General features: G+C 42.0%; 1 protein-coding gene across 1 annotated transcript in view; it reads left to right on the top strand.

Annotated features, from left to right (window-relative positions):
• The window catches only part of fasn (fatty acid synthase), a 37,600-nt gene that overhangs the window by 6,269 nt on the left and 13,987 nt on the right, over positions 1-17,344 (top strand). Inside the window, exons 2-22 of the mRNA XM_063892942.1 lie at positions 2,080-2,215; positions 4,816-4,968; positions 5,175-5,348; positions 6,463-6,663; positions 6,770-6,892; positions 6,964-7,079; positions 7,204-7,338; positions 8,355-8,817; positions 10,091-10,278; positions 10,399-10,588; positions 10,894-10,988; positions 11,430-11,564; positions 12,280-12,483; positions 12,612-12,727; positions 13,382-13,557; positions 13,661-13,852; positions 13,957-14,037; positions 15,289-15,474; positions 15,564-15,743; positions 15,925-16,128; positions 16,994-17,310. Coding sequence (XP_063749012.1) covers positions 2,089-2,215; positions 4,816-4,968; positions 5,175-5,348; positions 6,463-6,663; positions 6,770-6,892; positions 6,964-7,079; positions 7,204-7,338; positions 8,355-8,817; positions 10,091-10,278; positions 10,399-10,588; positions 10,894-10,988; positions 11,430-11,564; positions 12,280-12,483; positions 12,612-12,727; positions 13,382-13,557; positions 13,661-13,852; positions 13,957-14,037; positions 15,289-15,474; positions 15,564-15,743; positions 15,925-16,128; positions 16,994-17,310 — 3,756 coding nt within the window. The 5' untranslated portion in view covers positions 2,080-2,088. The remainder of the gene's footprint in view (positions 1-2,079; positions 2,216-4,815; positions 4,969-5,174; positions 5,349-6,462; positions 6,664-6,769; positions 6,893-6,963; positions 7,080-7,203; positions 7,339-8,354; positions 8,818-10,090; positions 10,279-10,398; positions 10,589-10,893; positions 10,989-11,429; positions 11,565-12,279; positions 12,484-12,611; positions 12,728-13,381; positions 13,558-13,660; positions 13,853-13,956; positions 14,038-15,288; positions 15,475-15,563; positions 15,744-15,924; positions 16,129-16,993; positions 17,311-17,344) is intronic.

Raw genomic sequence — 17,344 nt, 5'->3', positions numbered from 1 at the left:
CATCCTCCTCCTATCAAATGTTGTTGTCGGCATGCTCGCCATTTTGGTTGAAAAGAAAGAGGAACTTCCCAGCGTGCAATTTTAACCAATGACATATCACTGGAAAGCCCAGGATGTCCACTGTACAGTGCAGCAGGGATTAATAGAGAAGCCCAAAAGAGTAAAAGGAGATGCATTAGTCAATGGGCTGTGTCTCAGGAGGATAATGCTACGGCAGTCAGTCCTACATTAATGGAAGAATTGGAATGGTAGTGGTAAGGGGCCGCCATGTATTCTTTCTTATAACATCAATTTAAATTGTCTTCATTTTAGTAGTTGCTTTGATTTTCCATTCAAAAGTATTCATGTGGCGTGCTTCCTTCATAAACATCTTTGAGGTTTTAAAAAAAAGTCAATTCATTGAAGATGTTAACAAAGATTTTATTTGACTTTTTACAAAGTATAAATAATAAAGTTCATGTTCAAAAGAGGCAAGAAGAAGCATAACACTTCTCTAGTCCTACCCCCTCCAGCAAACATTGGTAATCCAAAGTCATACAAAGTTCAGTTCATGGTCGTCAGCGTCTTGATATTTGTTTATAAAAAATGATATTCAAATGAATCTCTTTGTACAAATAATACAAAATAAATATTAATAATAGTCAAATAATATTTAGTTTACAGATTATCGTATTGGGTTAAATGGGGGAGACTTCCAAATTGAATGTAGTGTTTGAAAGTGCCTCAGCTCCCGTGAACTGTCTCAGTGACTTTTCACCAACAACACGATGTCTCCTCCTTGAACTCAACTTTAGCCTCCTATATGCTGTGTACCAGTTTCTATTAACATCCAGGCTCAAGTGTGTCCAGTATGTTAGGAGGGAAAGGGTCAGGACGGCTGCTCTACATCGAGGAGGTGACATGCTTCCATTTAGAGTGGCTCTGTGCCAAGCTGCAAGCCCATTGGCTGATGGGCCAGGCCCTGCTGACACAAAAAGACCTGGCCTAGAAACAAGGAACAAAGACACACACACATGGCTATGCTCACTCATGTACACAGTGTATCCGCAGACTACATTGTCTGTAAGTGCTCTCTCATGCATGCTCAGAGAGACTCCTCATTCTCAAAGCTGCCAATCAACGCCACCACCCTTACATATGGTTCAATACCAAAACACGCTTAGTCTGAAGATATAGGCGTACAGTAAAGTAACCACTACTGAGATCTTCTGAATTTGATATTTAATGTTTTGCCGTGCTAAAGAATTTGAAAGCTATATCTGGTTGTAAACAAAACACGGTCCACTGACTGTGTTTTGTTTACAATATGTCCGCAGGTGTTGCACTGATTAAATGTGACACAGTTGTGCATGAACTCACTGGAGCTAGGAAACAGCAGACCAGAAAGCCAGTCAGCTGATTTACCGGATATCAGTATTCACATTCAAATGTATTTTTGTTTCATTTTTATTTGAAGAAGATCACAATCAGAGCTGCATGATTTCAAAGAAATATTCAATTGTGATATTTAAGCTGATATTGGAGGGATTGATAATTCTTCAGAAATTATTATTATTATTGATAGATCTATTTTAAGGGGATCTGTACCAAACAAGTATTTTTTATTAGGTCTGTAAAATACTGTTGGTAGGCCTCTGCAGCAGCACATCCCACAATAATACAGAATCATATTTACACATGTATTGTAACATATAATGTGCGATTTGAATATTGCTCTAGAGTCTGGACCCTATCGAGTTATCCATAACATTTCAATGAATAATTTAGCCCATATCACAAAGTAGATTGCAAATTTGACTTTTATTTTTGCCATTTTTACCTTTGCTAGCAATATATTTATCATCCAAAATAAGGGTATTCTGAAAAAGGTAACCTTTGGAAATGTTTTGCTGTTAAGCTCGTTTTAAATGGTTATATAGGCATAATAAAGCCTTCTAGACACTTTGTGTTGTTAAGGAGCCCACATCCTGGGTGTTATTGTTCAACTCTGGACTCACACATTCACATTATTGACCACAGTGTACATACAATGTGTCCTGCCTCTTGTTGACATGTCTCTTTGTGTGTCTCTGTCCACAGTAATTCAGCATGGATGATATAGTCATAGCAGGGATATCGGGCCGTTTGCCCGAGTCCAACAACCTGGAGGAGTTCTGGGAAAACCTCATCAACGGTGTGGACATGGTGACGGAGGACGACCGGCGGTGGACACCAGGTAAAAGCCTTTTAAATATAGATTTATTTAAAGGATTGGGACATTTCTAAACAAAATTCAACACAGATGGACAGTTTGGATGATTTGATTAGTTATAATTATACGTTACAACAGCAGGTTCAGCATGACTTTATCTATCTTAATTTCTGTTCAATCCACCAAAAATGCCTCCTTTTTCATCTTTAAACATAAACCATATTTACTTGTAGTGTCTTGTGAAAGGTATAGAAATGTGCATATCTTTTAAAGGCTGTTCTTTCTCTGTTTGTATTTCTATTTATTTTTGTACTTAAAAAAACAACAACAAAACAAAAACATTTTTCAGCTCTAAACCATGATCCATCATGTTCGGAGCACCAAACCTTCATGCAAACAATGCAGGTTTCAAAAAGGTTAAAATGTTGGCTTTGCACATGATGTATGACGATCAAAATGCATCCAACAGGTTTGAACATCATCTTGTGTTTACAAGACAAATCGTCTTGGGAAAAAGTCTTGACTCAGGGGAAACATGTCAATGCCTTCCAATGCCGCTAATACTGACATTTTTTCGCCACTGTATATCCTTAGAAACAGAAACAATATGTAAGATTGTTAAATTGCTAACATACTTCTGACAGTGATGATGGCCTCTTATCTCATCGATAAGATATACCTCCTCTTCTCACTTTAAAAGATAACAGATTGGTTCCCCTGTCACCAAATCAGTTGTTATCTCAGCAGCGGAAGTAGTAAACATTTATGACGTCTGTGTAGATTTACTCTTGACCTGTTTATCTTTGGAACAGATGCATTCATTAGCTCAGAGCGTAGCTGTAGTAACACGTTCAGCCAGGCTCTCTAGGAAAAATGACACATGATTAACTGATGACAAATTACAAATCTAACAGGCAGAGCTTAAGGGCTAAACAAACAAAAGGGAACATTTTGTCACTAATACTCCTGTTAGTTAGCTATCTGCATATGATTTTAGGTTCCTCTAGTCATTAGGTTTTATTGTCATTTTCTGGATGGACGAAAATGTGAGTTAATAGTAGGTTTTCTACTAGGAGCATATAGCCCGATGACGCCATCTTGCTTGTCAGTAAAAGCTGAATTAGGTCCAACTTTTGCCAAACCACCCTTTGTTTTTTTTTAACGAGGCATTTAGCATTGTCAACTCATACGAATGAATGAGGGTCAGTGTGTTTATTTTTTTCAGATGGGGCTGAGACGTCTCTTACTAACTAACTGATTTTGCAAGATGTAGTGCTGAGAAATAGAGTTTAGCAGCTGGTTTCCCCTCTGCTACTTTCCTATTTTACATCCTTGCCCACATTCCACTCTTTCCAGTCCTCCCTCACTAGCCTTCAGTGGTTTCCTCTCTGCGAATAAAAGACCCATCCCTCAGATCCTGGCAACCATCTTAAGCACACATTCATGCGCTGAAAGAGCTGGACCGGGTCAGCTGAGACCACACACAAGGCATCATGGGAGAGTAGGGACAATAGAGAAACCCAGCACAGGTCAATGGCCTGAAGGAGTCCTCGCAAAGTGACAGGAAAACATGGAAAATCACTTCTTTATGAGAAATGCTGCTTACAGTTTGTACAACTAGAGGAAAACTGGTGAGCATTCAGAGTAAAAAGTGGGGGTTTTGAAAAGAAGAACGATTCTGGTCATGTTTTCCTCAGTTTGCCGTCAATGTGGTTAAATAAAACAATATTTCCTCACCTTGAATACCAAATAAGTGGTTTGCATGTTGGTCTCTCAGTATGTGGGAGATTCTGTCTTTAAGACGACATGTTCTTCATTAACCCTTCCTTATTCCAAGTTGGCAGTATTCACTGAGCAAAATCAACATCTGAAAAAGAAAGCGCTCCCTTAGTAATTGCATGAGCTAGTTTACCATCTGTGTAAAACACAGGCAGCACCACGAGTTATCTGCACTCAAATAGATAGCACTTTAAATATAAAGAGTGTAGGCAGTCAAAAGAGGATCCGAAATTTGATCATGTTCCCTCAAATGGGACAACAGGGACATCACTGCAGCGTAGCTTCTGCGAGGTCTAAGGGAGGATGCATCTGCAAAACCAAATTCCTAAACTTGGATCAAACCAATTATCAAACAGTCCGCCTGCAATAACCTGATCATATTCAGCACAAAAACACAAACTTTCATTTAGCTACAGGCGGTAAACACTCCTGGCACTAGTCCATACTAGCAAACAGGTGACATACTGTTTCACACGACTCATTTAACCGGTAAAACCACATAACAATGAGGTAACCTTCTAATGTCTGCGTTACCGCTAGTTTGTTACACCTACACAATCACTATACACCTGTCTCTGCTTTTTATACTTCTCTTTACATCCTTTGCTCATCGGAAAGTACAGGAACTTAACGTAGCTACATACGGTCGGCTAGGTCTAAATAATGGTGCATTTTGAGCTTTAGCTATCTACCAAATACTATATATGCTATTGCCTGTGAACATATATCAGATAATTACAGTTTTAACAAATATAACAAATGACAGAAGTAATAATAGGCTACACTACCCTCCAGCCAAGGATTTCTGTTTCATATTAACTTGGTCTTCCTTTTGTCCTTCCTAGGTCTGTACGGTCTTCCAAAGAGGAACGGTAAACTGAAGGACATCAGCCACTTCGACGCTGCCTTTTTTGGAGTGCACCCCAAACAGGCCAACACCATGGACCCCCAGCTCCGCCTCATGCTGGAAATCGCCTACGAGTCCATCGTGGATGGAGGTGAGGAAAAAACGGCTTTAGGGATCACTTAAGTATAAGTAAAGGACATCGATGTGAGTAAGAGGATGTCGAATTAATTGGAAATCAATACAGCACATGCATGCTGGATCTAAGTGTGACTTTTATTCTTATTTTATAAAAATAGTATCTGAGTGGGACTACGTGCTGAGTGTATGGTTGAAAGACAGCGACATGTTGTGTTCCAGGACTGAACCCAGCTGCACTGCGTGGCAGTAAGACGGGGGTGTACATCGGGGTGAGCGGCTCAGAGGCTGGCGAGGCGTTCAGCCGGGACCCAGAGGAGCTGCTGGGCTACAGCATGACCGGCTGCCAGCGCGCCATGCTGGCCAACAGACTGTCCTACTTCTTCGACTTCAGCGGTACGCACACACAGGAGGGGATGTGTCAGAGAATTGTAATCCTTTACTCTTTTAATCAGCAGTGTGTTATCAGAACAAGTCATCCAACTCTAAGGGTTCTCTACAGGGAATTTTGCTAACCTAACACATGTTGGCCCAATTCCAATCCAACTCCCACACTCTTAGATTTCATGAGTTAATGGTGTCTGTAGTCACTCTCAGCTGAACACTCCTTCCTTTTAATTGGAGGGTGTAAATGCAGCGGCAAGCTTTAGGACGATCTTCCCTCTCTCTCAGGCAGAAACAGGAACTATCGTCAGTTTTTGTAACCATTGTTACGATGACAAAAAACACTGCTTGGTCTTTTGCAGCAGTCCCTGTAAATATATCAAATGCATACATTTAAAGTTGTAGAATAGACACTTTTATATGATCCTAATATAAAAAAAAAAAGAGGATCAGGAAAATACACAATGTCTGAACCTTTGTTTTTCCATAAGATACACATGTTAATGTTTGCACAAGTTCTACACAGTGTGTTCCACGAGGGACACAAACAGCGTTGCACATGTTAGGGCAGCTGTTGGTCAGGACAGATACAGACTTCCTGTTGGAGGGTTGAATGACTTCCTGTTGGAGGGTTGAATAACTCCCACTTGTTGGTTTGGAACAGCACTTAATGTGGTGGACTGTGCACACGAGCGGTCAAACGGAGGGGAAGTTGGGAGGGAGAAAGTGCGGGGCCGGATTGGAATTGAGCGTGTATGTCAAAAGAAGTAGTATATTCCTGGTTTGCTTTCCTTGTTGTGCATTAATGTTTTAATGTGGCCTCCTCATCTTAGACTGTACACTTAAATTGGTTCTGAATTGCATTTCTAGACTCTGGGAATGTACTTAATAATAGTGTTGTTTATGTATTTTAATTAAGGGTGATCAATAGTTTCATTAACTCTTGAATATATTACAATTTGGACTGTTCTATATCTGATTTTCTCAGAATGTCGGTTCTTTTTAATCTGCTGTTTCATGGCTGTGCACATCTGGATCAAGTGGCCTGATCATTCAGCTCAGAGTGTTTCCCTGGACCAAAAGTGAGACAGTCCCAGCTGTAACCCCCTCCCCTCCTCCCCTGCAGGCCCCAGCACTGCCATCGACACGGCCTGCTCCTCTAGCCTGCTGGCTCTAGAGAACGCTTTCCACGGGATCCGCCAGGGCCACTGTGACTCCGCTCTGGTGGGGGGGGTCAACTTGCTGCTCAAGCCAAACACCTCGGTGCAGTTCATGAAGCTGGGCATGCTCAGCCCTGAGGGGACCTGCAAGTCCTTTGATGCATCAGGTAAGAGAAAGACCGGAGTCTCAGCTCTCCTGGTTTACGTTCTTCTATTCACCGTGGACTATTTGTATACCAATACACAATTAATATTTTCTCCTCTGTTGGACAGGAAACGGATACTGCCGTTCTGAGGCAGCAGTGGCTGTGCTGCTGACGAAGCGCTCGATGGCCAAAAGAGTGTACGCCACAGTACTGAACGCTGGCAACAACACAGATGGATACAAAGAGCAGGGTGAGGACGCTCACCAACAGCCTGACCCAGCAGTTACAGTGTGATGGATCTAATACCTCTTTGTCCCTCAGGTGTCACCTTCCCTTCAGGTGAGATGCAGCAGAGGCTAGTGCGCTCTCTCTACCAGGCAGCTAACATAACTCCTGACCAGGTGGAGTACGTGGAGGCCCACGGCACAGGGACAAAGGTCAGTAAAAACCGATCACACACATTGCCTGTGATCAATGTGTCCTGCATCAAAATACGAGAGTTAAAAAGACAATTCAAAAGTGAACTCCACACAACGTGTATTCTCCTCTCTCCTTCTGCAGGTCGGGGACCCACAGGAAGTGAACGGCATCGTCAGCGTGTTCTGTGAATCCAAGCGAGAGCCTCTGCTAATCGGCTCCACAAAGTCCAACATGGGCCACCCAGAACCGGCCTCTGGTCTGTCTGCTCTTGCTAAGGTGAGAGTGATCATTTTTTTTATTGATGTGTGAGGAAGTGTTTTTTACCTATTCATAATGTCTTCAATGGATGGTGGGACGAGAAACCTGCTTTTTCATTTATTAGGCAAATCATTCTGCAGCCAACTTTAATGACTATAGAGTGGTGCAGGAATAAGTCCTAAACCCCCGAAGGAGTCGGCATTTCAGCTATATGGTTTGCTTGTCTCAGAGTAATTTCTTTCCTTAATGGGTTTTTCGTAAGATGCCTGAAATGAGATCTATGGTAACACAAGCTGACAAGATTTTCACGCTTTGTTATATGACTTAAATTTCATCAGTGAATACCCCACTTGTGAATGTCTGAAGCTTGAGGTGTCATAAAGAAAGTGGTTGCTAACAAGTGACTAACGAATGTCATCACATTTAGCATTAGCCGCCTTTAGCTTAGCGGTAGTGACTTGAAGTCATGTAGTTTGTTTATAGCCGTTAGCCTTTTACTTCTGGCAGTTGCATTTAAGATGAAAAAATCTTAAACGTGATCTAACTATGTGGAGATTATCCTCTTGAAAAATATTATTATAAAGCTGTGTACGTTTCATATTTAAAAATCCATTCCCATGGATTTTCTTTTTAGCAAGAGAGACGTTGTATTATTAAATTCCGGGTCATCGTACAAATATGTCATCCCTAATATGTCATGTCATCTTCTTAACTGCAGGATACAAGTGCCATTTTTAAAGAGGAAGAAAGGAAGATATCAATTAAACAGAAAATGAAAGAAATAATAACCTTATTTTTATAGTGCCTTCCATGTAAGGAAGCAACTCAGAGTGCTTAAAAGTACAAGAGGAGTAAAAAACATGACAATAAATAAGAAAAGTGAATAAAAAGTTAAACAATCAAAACAGTAATACAGTAGTTTGTTCATATACATATCTAATGCAAAATATGAAACATGATACCAGTAAATTAATTGATATTGAGCTATTTCTGCTTTTACTTAATTGTTTTATTTTTTCATCCCCCCCACACAGGTGGTGCTTTCTTTAGAGCGAGGAGTCTGGGCCCCCAACCTGCACTTCAACAGTCCAAACACCGACATCCCAGCCCTCAGCGATGGTCGGGTTCAGGTGGTGGACCGGCCCATTCCCATCCGAGGCGGCATCGTAGGCCTCAACTCCTTTGGATTCGGAGGGTCAAATGTTCACGTGATCCTTCGTCCGGCTGAGAAATCAACTGACACGACCTCCCCGCCCAGGACACTTCCCAGGGTGCTTCAGGCCTGTGGTCGCACAGAGGAGGCAGTGAAGGCGCTGCTGCAAAAAGGGAAGGAACACGCTGCCGATGACAACTTCCTGTCTTTGCTGAACGAGGTATCAGGAGCTCCTACTTCCAGCATGCCCTACAGAGGCTACACTCTGATTGGCTCTCAGAGCGACGTCACGGAGGTGCAGCAGGGGCAGGCCGCCCCCAGGCCCATCTGGTACATCTGCTCAGGTGCAGTAATGCTTTAATTTATTCATCCATTCTACTAATTTCTTCATCAGGGCATAACATCCTATTTACTCAGCATCTGAAAGCACAAATTAGTTCATTTTTTATTTTATTTTGTATTTTACAGAAACACAAATATACAGAAAAACAAATAAAGATTCAAAGAACATGAAATTAAAATCACCTGCCCTCCAGCTGTTCTACTTTTGAAAGATGAATTCATGTTTCAGTAGCAAACAACATTGCCCTGCTACTTTTTAGAACAACATATATATTTTACATCCTCACTAAGGGGAAATACTGCCTCAACCCTATCTTTTAAAAAAAATGTTGGGCCAGATTGTTCCTTTTTAGAGGATAGCATTGCCTGAAATGTACGGCGAGCTCTGGATTCAGGCCAGCTTACTTGGCAGCGATGTATATGGGCCGCCATTTCTAACCACTGAGCAGTTCAGCTGCCCTCTCTATCTATGGCATTTACACCGCATGCATAAAACCTATACTGGGTTATTAATTATCAGGACGGATAAGACATCAGATCTATAGTATGCCTCTTAAAGGATGCTTAGTCATTCCCACTACCCACTACACTGCTTAAAACAAGACTAAGGACAGGAGAACCTGTGCTTGACCTGCAGGAATGTTGTGACTGCACTGATGTGTTTAAACTGTGTTGTGGTGATCACATGGACCAACTTCAGGATGTAACAAGCTCATATTCTGTCAGGAACATGATCATGACTTATCAATATGAACATCAAAACGAACAAGGCTATTGAGTAGTATGATCTTAAGGACCCTGGATCTCAAGGATGCACGTGGCCATAGCTCTGAGAAATGTGTTGTGATGCTGAGTGCTGTTCGAGTTGAAGAGCAAGGATATGACTGGCTTTGTCGCCATATTCGTAGTGTTCCTCTTGACCTCAGTATCATTTTTATCAGCCTTCTTTGTGGGGTGAAAATAAGCTTTGTTGCAAAATGTTAGCTGTTTCTTTAGGACAGTTTTCAGTTAAAAGAACTCCCTATGAAAATAAGATGTGGGTTTGTGGAAGAGATGTTTCTGTAGATTATTGTTTGTGTTGTTTTTTTGAGTATCACAAATGAACAGAGTCTGATATTAAAAAAACCCATAATACAGAATATATCTACCACTATACAGTATGTACCTTTAGAAGCAATGTCATGTATGTAATGGCCTTTTGATTCCAATTGATTTCTTATCAGGAAATGATATTCTGCTGAGCTAAGGTGTGTGTATGTTGTGTTGTATTCCCAGGTATGGGGACTCAGTGGGCCGGAATGGGCCGCAGCCTCATGCAGCTGCCAGACTTCAGAGAGTCCATCCTGAGGTCGGACGTGGCTCTGAAGGAAACCGGCCTGGTGGTGTCCAGCCTCCTCATGGACGCAGACGAGGCCACTTTTGAAGACACCGTTCATGCCTTCGTTGGCCTCGCTGCCATACAGGTAGAGTAAAGACTCCATGTTTAATGTGGGAATTGATGTGATTATTATATATTTATGTATACATTTCCTTAGTGAATCCATACAATGAGATAATCCCTTTTGTTTTGTGGCATTTTACAGATCGCTCAGATCGACATGCTCACCAAGCTGGGTCTGAAGCCTGATGGGATCGTAGGACACTCGGTAGGAGAGCTGGCCTGTGGCTACGCTGACGGCTCCCTCAGCCACACTGAGGCCCTGCTGGCTGCCTACTGGAGGGGCCGCTGCATCAAGGAGGCCAACCTTCCTCCAGGAGGCATGGCCGCCATCGGTGAGACAGAGTTGTGATTATTTTCCATATTTTAACAGCTGATTGCATGAAAATTGCATAATGTCTTATAATGAAAACCGCCTTTTTCAAAATGTCAGGATTTGAAAGATTAAATATTTCAGGCAAATTACATTCTTAATTATAAAATGCTACCTGTTGTATCGAATTCAAAATAACGTGGATTCATGACACCAACTGGTTTTATGGTCCTTTTGGTACTGGTACTGGCTTTCAGACAATCGCACTTTGTGTTTGTTTTTATTTTATTGTGCACATCTTTGACATTAGTGTGTGTTTTGTTCTAGGATTGACGTGGAAGGAGTGTATGGCTCAGTGTCCCCAGGGAGTGGTCCCTGCCTGCCACAACGCGGAGGACACCGTCACCATCTCCGGCCCTCAGGTCAGACATTCCTTCAGACCCGGTTCACACTCAGAGAACCTGAATAATACACAGCCTGACTGTACTGAACAAAAGCTGTGAAGGTGACGTTTCAATTGATTCTTCAAGACCGCTAGAGGCAGTGCTTAACACATGTTCGTTATGTACAGAAGAATAACATTAAAATGCTATCAGTGCTTTTGCTAAGTTTAGAAACACTACTTTGAAAACTTCAAATGTTTTTGAAAAAAAAGACAGAAAGAGAACGCAGAAGAACAATACAGTCATTTGTCAACAGCTAGTTAGCATAGCAACACAGAAAACAATGTCAGGTTTAGAAGAACAATAAAAACTGTATTCCCAAATGAAAGCACCGTTACATACAGTAGATTTTCCCCCATCTAGTTCTCCCCAGGTGCGGGACGTTGTGTTTTGACCGGTGTGTTGTGTGTGTTTCCTCAGGCAGCCATCACTGCGTTCGTGTCCAAGCTGAAAGAGCAGGGAGTGTTTGCAAAGGAGGTGCGCAGCGCTGGTGTTGCTTTCCACTCCTACTACATGGCCTCCATCGCCCCCACCCTGCTGGCTGCTCTGAAGAAGGTACTGTAGCTCTGCTGCATTTCAACAGTGAGCAGCAGGGCAGCTCTGCCTCCACATTCTCATTAAGAATCTATTGTTGTCATGCATGTTGAAAGTTTGGCTGCTTTAATTCCGAACCTTGTGGATACTTGGCATGTCATATTATTATATCTTTTATTCTATTATGTGTCAAAAAGCATGCAAATAGTTCAAATAATTATTACAGTTACATTATTACGTAATAATTGCAGGGATGAACTATTTCTGTAGGCTAACCAGGAAGTAGGCAACACAATGGGTCACTCGACAAAAAGCCACACATTTCTGACACATTTTGTTAAGAAGGATCATCTCCACATATTAACCCAAAACATTTTTGAAGCATTAAAGCAATCGGCAGAAGTAAACAGCTTTGGACTATAAAAAAAATTATGTCACGGTCACATGACTTCACTTCATCATCGATAAGCTAAAGGCGGCTAACGTTTGGTGTGATCAAGTTTAATTGTTTATTTTAGTCACTTGCTAGTAACCACCTTTATTAAGACTCGGAAAAGCTTCAGACATTCACCAGTGGGATGTATCTATTGATTTATTTGATGTTGTGGAACAAAGCTTGAAAATCCCTTTAGCTTGGGTTAACCACAGACCTATTTCACTTGATATTTTGACTTATTTGGACTCCTTCCTGCTCCACTCTTTTGATAGATAATGTGAAATGTCTTCTTGTGTATAGGTTATCAAGGAGCCCCGGCTGCGGTCCCCCCGCTGGGTGAGCACCAGCATCCCTCAGTCGGACTGGGACTCTTCTCTGGCTCTGTACAGCTCGGCTGATTACCACGTCAACAACCTGGTGAGCCCCGTGCTTTTCCACGAGGGCCTCAGCCTTGTGCCGGACAACGCCGTGGCGGTGGAGATCGCCCCTCATGCTCTACTGCAGGTACGCACCGCACGTTGTTGGAAGACCAAAGAACTCTGGTGCCGTGGGAATTGCAGTCTTTGAGAGTTCATTGACTGCAGAGGCTGTTCTTATTCACATTACATGTTCCCTGTATGTTTTCTGCACAGGCGATCCTGAAGCGTAGCTTGAAGCAGACATGTTCCATCCTCCCGCTGATGAAGAGAGGCCACGCCAACAACCTGGAGTTCTTCCTGTCAAACGTTGGGAAAATCTACATGAACGGGTCAGTAAATGCCTCACTTTGTCTGCGTGCTTTAGTTGAGTTGGTGGGAACTGTTGTTCTGTGTGGATTTTCAGCTAAACCACCGGTTCACTTATACTGTTTTTATCATTTCTCATGATGATTATTTAGGATGTGTTTCAAGGCTGCTTGATTTAGTTTATGATCAAAGGTCCATGTTTAGTCGAACACATGGTGATGATTTGATAATAAAGCAGGAAATAATACATTAATTAATTAAAACGTGTACGAATAGTAAACCTTTTGATATATACTGTATGTACAGATATGGATCACTTGAATTATGTTAAATATATACAAATGAAATACATGATTACCTATCATTTAATATATAGACTTTATTGAGCATATAGCTTTAGTAGATAATACATACAGAAAATAAACAAAGGGATTTATATGAAAACATAAATATAATGACAGAGTTTAACAGTTTTTTATCAATTACTTTGCACTGAAAAAAGACAAAAATGCAAAAATTTGTAAAAAGGCTTAAAATAAAAAAGGTATAAATCTTCCAACCTTACTTCAGTAAATCTTGTTGAGTAATGAGAAAAAACAACTTCAAGTCAATTAGCATCTCTTTTTTCCTGGAAGCCGTTTCAGATTGCTAATATGAAAATATTTTGAATGCTTCAGCATCAACGTGGATAGTAACAGCCTCTGCCCGGCGGTGAAGTATCCTGTGCCCGTCGGAACCCCTCTGATCTCCCCCCTGCTGCAGTGGGACCACTCCCAGACCTGGGACGTTCCCAAGGCCGAGGATTTCTCCTGTGGCTCAGGAGGATCCAACTCTGTCATCGTCTACAATATCGGTAAGAAATTCTCATCTGGGTCAGAAAGTGGTTCTGCTTTCTTGTTTCATATTAAATGCCTTCATTTAACCATGATTTTAAACACTTCTTTGACCAAAAATAGACATAAACCCAGAGTCCCCAGACTACTACATGCTTGGACACTGCATCGATGGGCGTGTCCTCTACCCGGCGACCGGTTACCTGGTGCTGGCCTGGCGTACCTTGATGAGAAGCCTAGGCGCTGTCATGGAAAGCACCCCTGTAACCTTTGAGGACATCACCATCCACAGGGCCACCATCCTGCCAAAGAGCGGTGAGATTACAGCACAGGGTGTGAGCATCGAGGGGGGGGGTTCTTTGATTAGGATGAACCTTCTAATTGTCTCTTTCCTCTCCTCTCCGTTCTGTTCCCCTCAGGCTCGGTCCAGCTGAAGGTGCACCTCATGCCTGCCACCAACAAGTTTGAGGTGTCAGAGAATGGAAACCTGGCTGTCAGCGGTACGCACTTCTTCTGTGCATTTTTTATTTTAATGTTTTATTCTGAAATTTGGGCTTCATTATGTGTTTTCAACATCAACTGAATAGTTCACCTGGTACAAAGCTAATCATCCCCCAATGAAATGGACCCAGGTTTCAGACCAGTAATCGGTGCATATGTGTCTTTGATGTCTCAATATCCGTCTTGCTTATAGATGTAGGTTTAGGACTACTTTCAAATAAGGATGTCCCGCAGACGTTTGATGATCCAAGTTTATTTTATTCCATTTTTGACGTAATATGGTTCTTTGTTCAGACCTGCATTAAAATAAGTACAGTATAAATTATTCGTAGGCCTCTAACAGGTATGACTCCTACCCTCTTTGATCACTATTTGATGTTTCTATGGAACAAAATGTAAGTAATGGGGGTTTATGCAGTGATATAAGCAGTCAAGGCAAGTTTATTTATGTAGCACCTTTCAACACAAGGCGATTCAAAGTGCTTTACAAAAAAAAAGACATTTAGAGCGTTAAGAAACGCATAAAGAAATGGCATTTAAAAACAAGTATTGAAAAGCAAAGAGAATAAAATGAACGTAAAACATATATGAAATACATGAAGTCACAGTGCAATGTTAGATCAGAACAGTTCAATACAAAGCAGCAGCAAAAAGAAATGTTTTAGCCTGGATTTTAAAGTAGTAAGAGCTGCAGCGGCCCTGCAGGGTTCTGGGAGTTTGTTCCAGATATTCTTGAGCATAATAACTGAACGCTGCTTCTCCTTGTTTAGTTCTAACTCAGAAAGCCGACCCATCCCAGAGGATAATTTAGCAGTAGATGTGAAATATATTTTGGGCCTAAACCATTCAAAGCTTTAAAAACCAGCAGCAGCATTTTGAAATCACAGGAAGCCAGTGTGAAGACCTCAGAACTGGAGTGATGTGATCCACTCTCTTAGTGTTAGTGAGGACTCGAGCAGCAGCGTTCAGTAGTCCAGTCTACTGAACGCTGAAAGCATGGACAAGTTTTTCTAAATCATGCTGTGACATCCAAGCCTCAACCAGCAGTTCCAGTGACAATGATAATCCACGTCAGTCCCTTGTAAAGCGAGCAATAACAAGAGGTCGACCTAGGCATCAGGTCTGGTTCTGTAAATAAACTGCAATAATCCTAGAACATTGTCCCCTTTTTTTCCCCATTTTTTTTCATAATCTAGTCCCACTAGGAATCTCTGCCTCACTCCTGCTTTTTATCCGCTTGTGATTTTCAGGTAAGGTGAGCATTTTGGAGGATGCAGCCCTCGATTCATTCCACAGTCAGATAAAAAACCAAACCCCCTACAGTGACGGTGACTCAAAAATGAAGCTGACCGCACACGACATCTACAAGGAGCTGCGACTGCGCGGATACGACTACGGAAAGACCTTCCAAGGCATCTCAGAATCCAACAATGCAGGTGTGTGTCTGTTTTTGATTTTATTTGATCTTTTGTGTTCTACATTGCTTTTGCTGATTGGCCACTATCATGTGATTGGCTGCTTCCAGGAGACAGTGGGAAGCTGCAGTGGTCAGGGAACTGGGTGACCTTTCTGGACACCATGCTGCAGATGATCGTGGTGGGGCTGTCCGGTCGCAGTCTGCGTCTGCCCACCAGGATCCGCTCTGTGTGCATCGATCCAGCTCTCCATCTGGAAAAGGTCTGCGACGACGCTGATGGAAAACAAGGTCTGTTATGACTTTAGTAAAATAGATGTTCTATATCATCTAAAACATTGGTGTTAAGAGGATAAAATAAAGCATACTGATTGGCTTAATGTCAATAATTCCTCTTTTTTGTGTTCAGATATTTTAAATGTTGGATCTGGAGCTTACCTCCTGAAACTCATTTTCTCTCTTATTCCTGCAGCTGTTGATGTTCACGTAAACCGTTGCCTTGACCACATCGTTGCTGGTGGAGTCCAAATCAGCGGTCTGCACGCCACTGTGGCCCCCCGTCGACAGCAGCAGCAGAGCCCCCCAACCCTGGAGGAGTTTGTGTTTGTTCCCTATGTGGACACAGAGTGCCTGACGTCCAATGGGAAGCTTGCAGAGCAGCTGAGACTCTGTAAAGGTACAGACACACCTGTAGTGATCATGAAGGAGACTCTATCAATGTTTAGGACTGTTGTTGTTGTTGTTTCTGATGCTAGGTAAAGCAAATTTGACATTTTTCGGATGTGTATGTTATTAAAACTTGACAATAATCAAGACAACTTAACTTGTGAGGTTGGGTATTGTTTGGATTTAAAAAATGTAAGTCTGGATTCTGCTTATAAATTTTCTTAATTTAAATTCTTTGAGGTCGTCATATGCTCACTTTATATTTTTCTAAAAACCTTGGTGCAATACATGGAACCAAAAAGATTCATAGGATTCAGCATTAATCGATTAATTAATTTATGTTGTATTCACCAGTTGGATCTGATTGGTGTAATTTGAGCTGTCACAATTTCCCCTGGTCTTCCCTGCTGTGATTATAACACAAAATCTTGCCAAAATGACAGACAGGGTCCAACTAATTTGATCAGGCCACCTTTCTCCAAATAAACGCTTAAATAATTTTATTTATTTTAATTTGGGTTTCCGTACAGCTCAGTTGGTATAGCTGGCGGCCCATGTAATGGGGCTTGTCATCCCCTCTGTCTCCCCCTTTCATAGCCGTCACTTGATTAAAGGCAATGGTTACCCAAAATAATATTGAAAATATAATAATTAATCGTATAAGTTAAATAAAATATTCAAATAGAGTATGGCTGGGAATTACTTTTAGACTCAAATAAGGAAAGGTTTTAGCTTTATGTGTTAACATTACTTTAAACGGTCCTAGGTGTTATTTCTTTTTATTCGTGGAATCCTAGAACCAGCCAGACCATTTTCTCTTCTTGTATCATCTCCCATATCCTTTCCTAATACTTTGTCCCACTTTCTCCTTCCAGGTTTAATACAAAGACTGCAGCAAAAGTTGGCCCCCCACGGTGTGAAGCTCTCCATCCCTGGGTTGCAGGGGGAGTCGGAGGGCCCTCTCCCCAGCCCTGAGCCCTCTGAGCCCGGCCTGCTGCGGCTGCTGGCCCTGCTCTGCGGCCTGGAGCTGAACGGGAACCTTCACTCTGAGCTGCAGCAGACTGTGGAGAAAGAGCGGGGGTGTCTGCTGCAGGACGAGCTGCTGCAGGGCCTGCTGGACAACCCCCCCCTCAGACACTGCCTGGATACAACCTTAGAGAACTGCATGCCCGGCAAGATCAAAGTCCTGGAGGTAAGGCTGTATACTAGATTTAAATACGGCAGGA

Source organism: Eleginops maclovinus, chromosome 10 (assembly GCF_036324505.1).
Source record: "Eleginops maclovinus isolate JMC-PN-2008 ecotype Puerto Natales chromosome 10, JC_Emac_rtc_rv5, whole genome shotgun sequence".
Classification (NCBI taxonomy): domain Eukaryota; kingdom Metazoa; phylum Chordata; class Actinopteri; order Perciformes; family Eleginopidae; genus Eleginops; species Eleginops maclovinus.
Note: the sequence above shows the minus strand (reverse complement) of the source record. Positions and strands in the feature narration are given on the sequence as shown.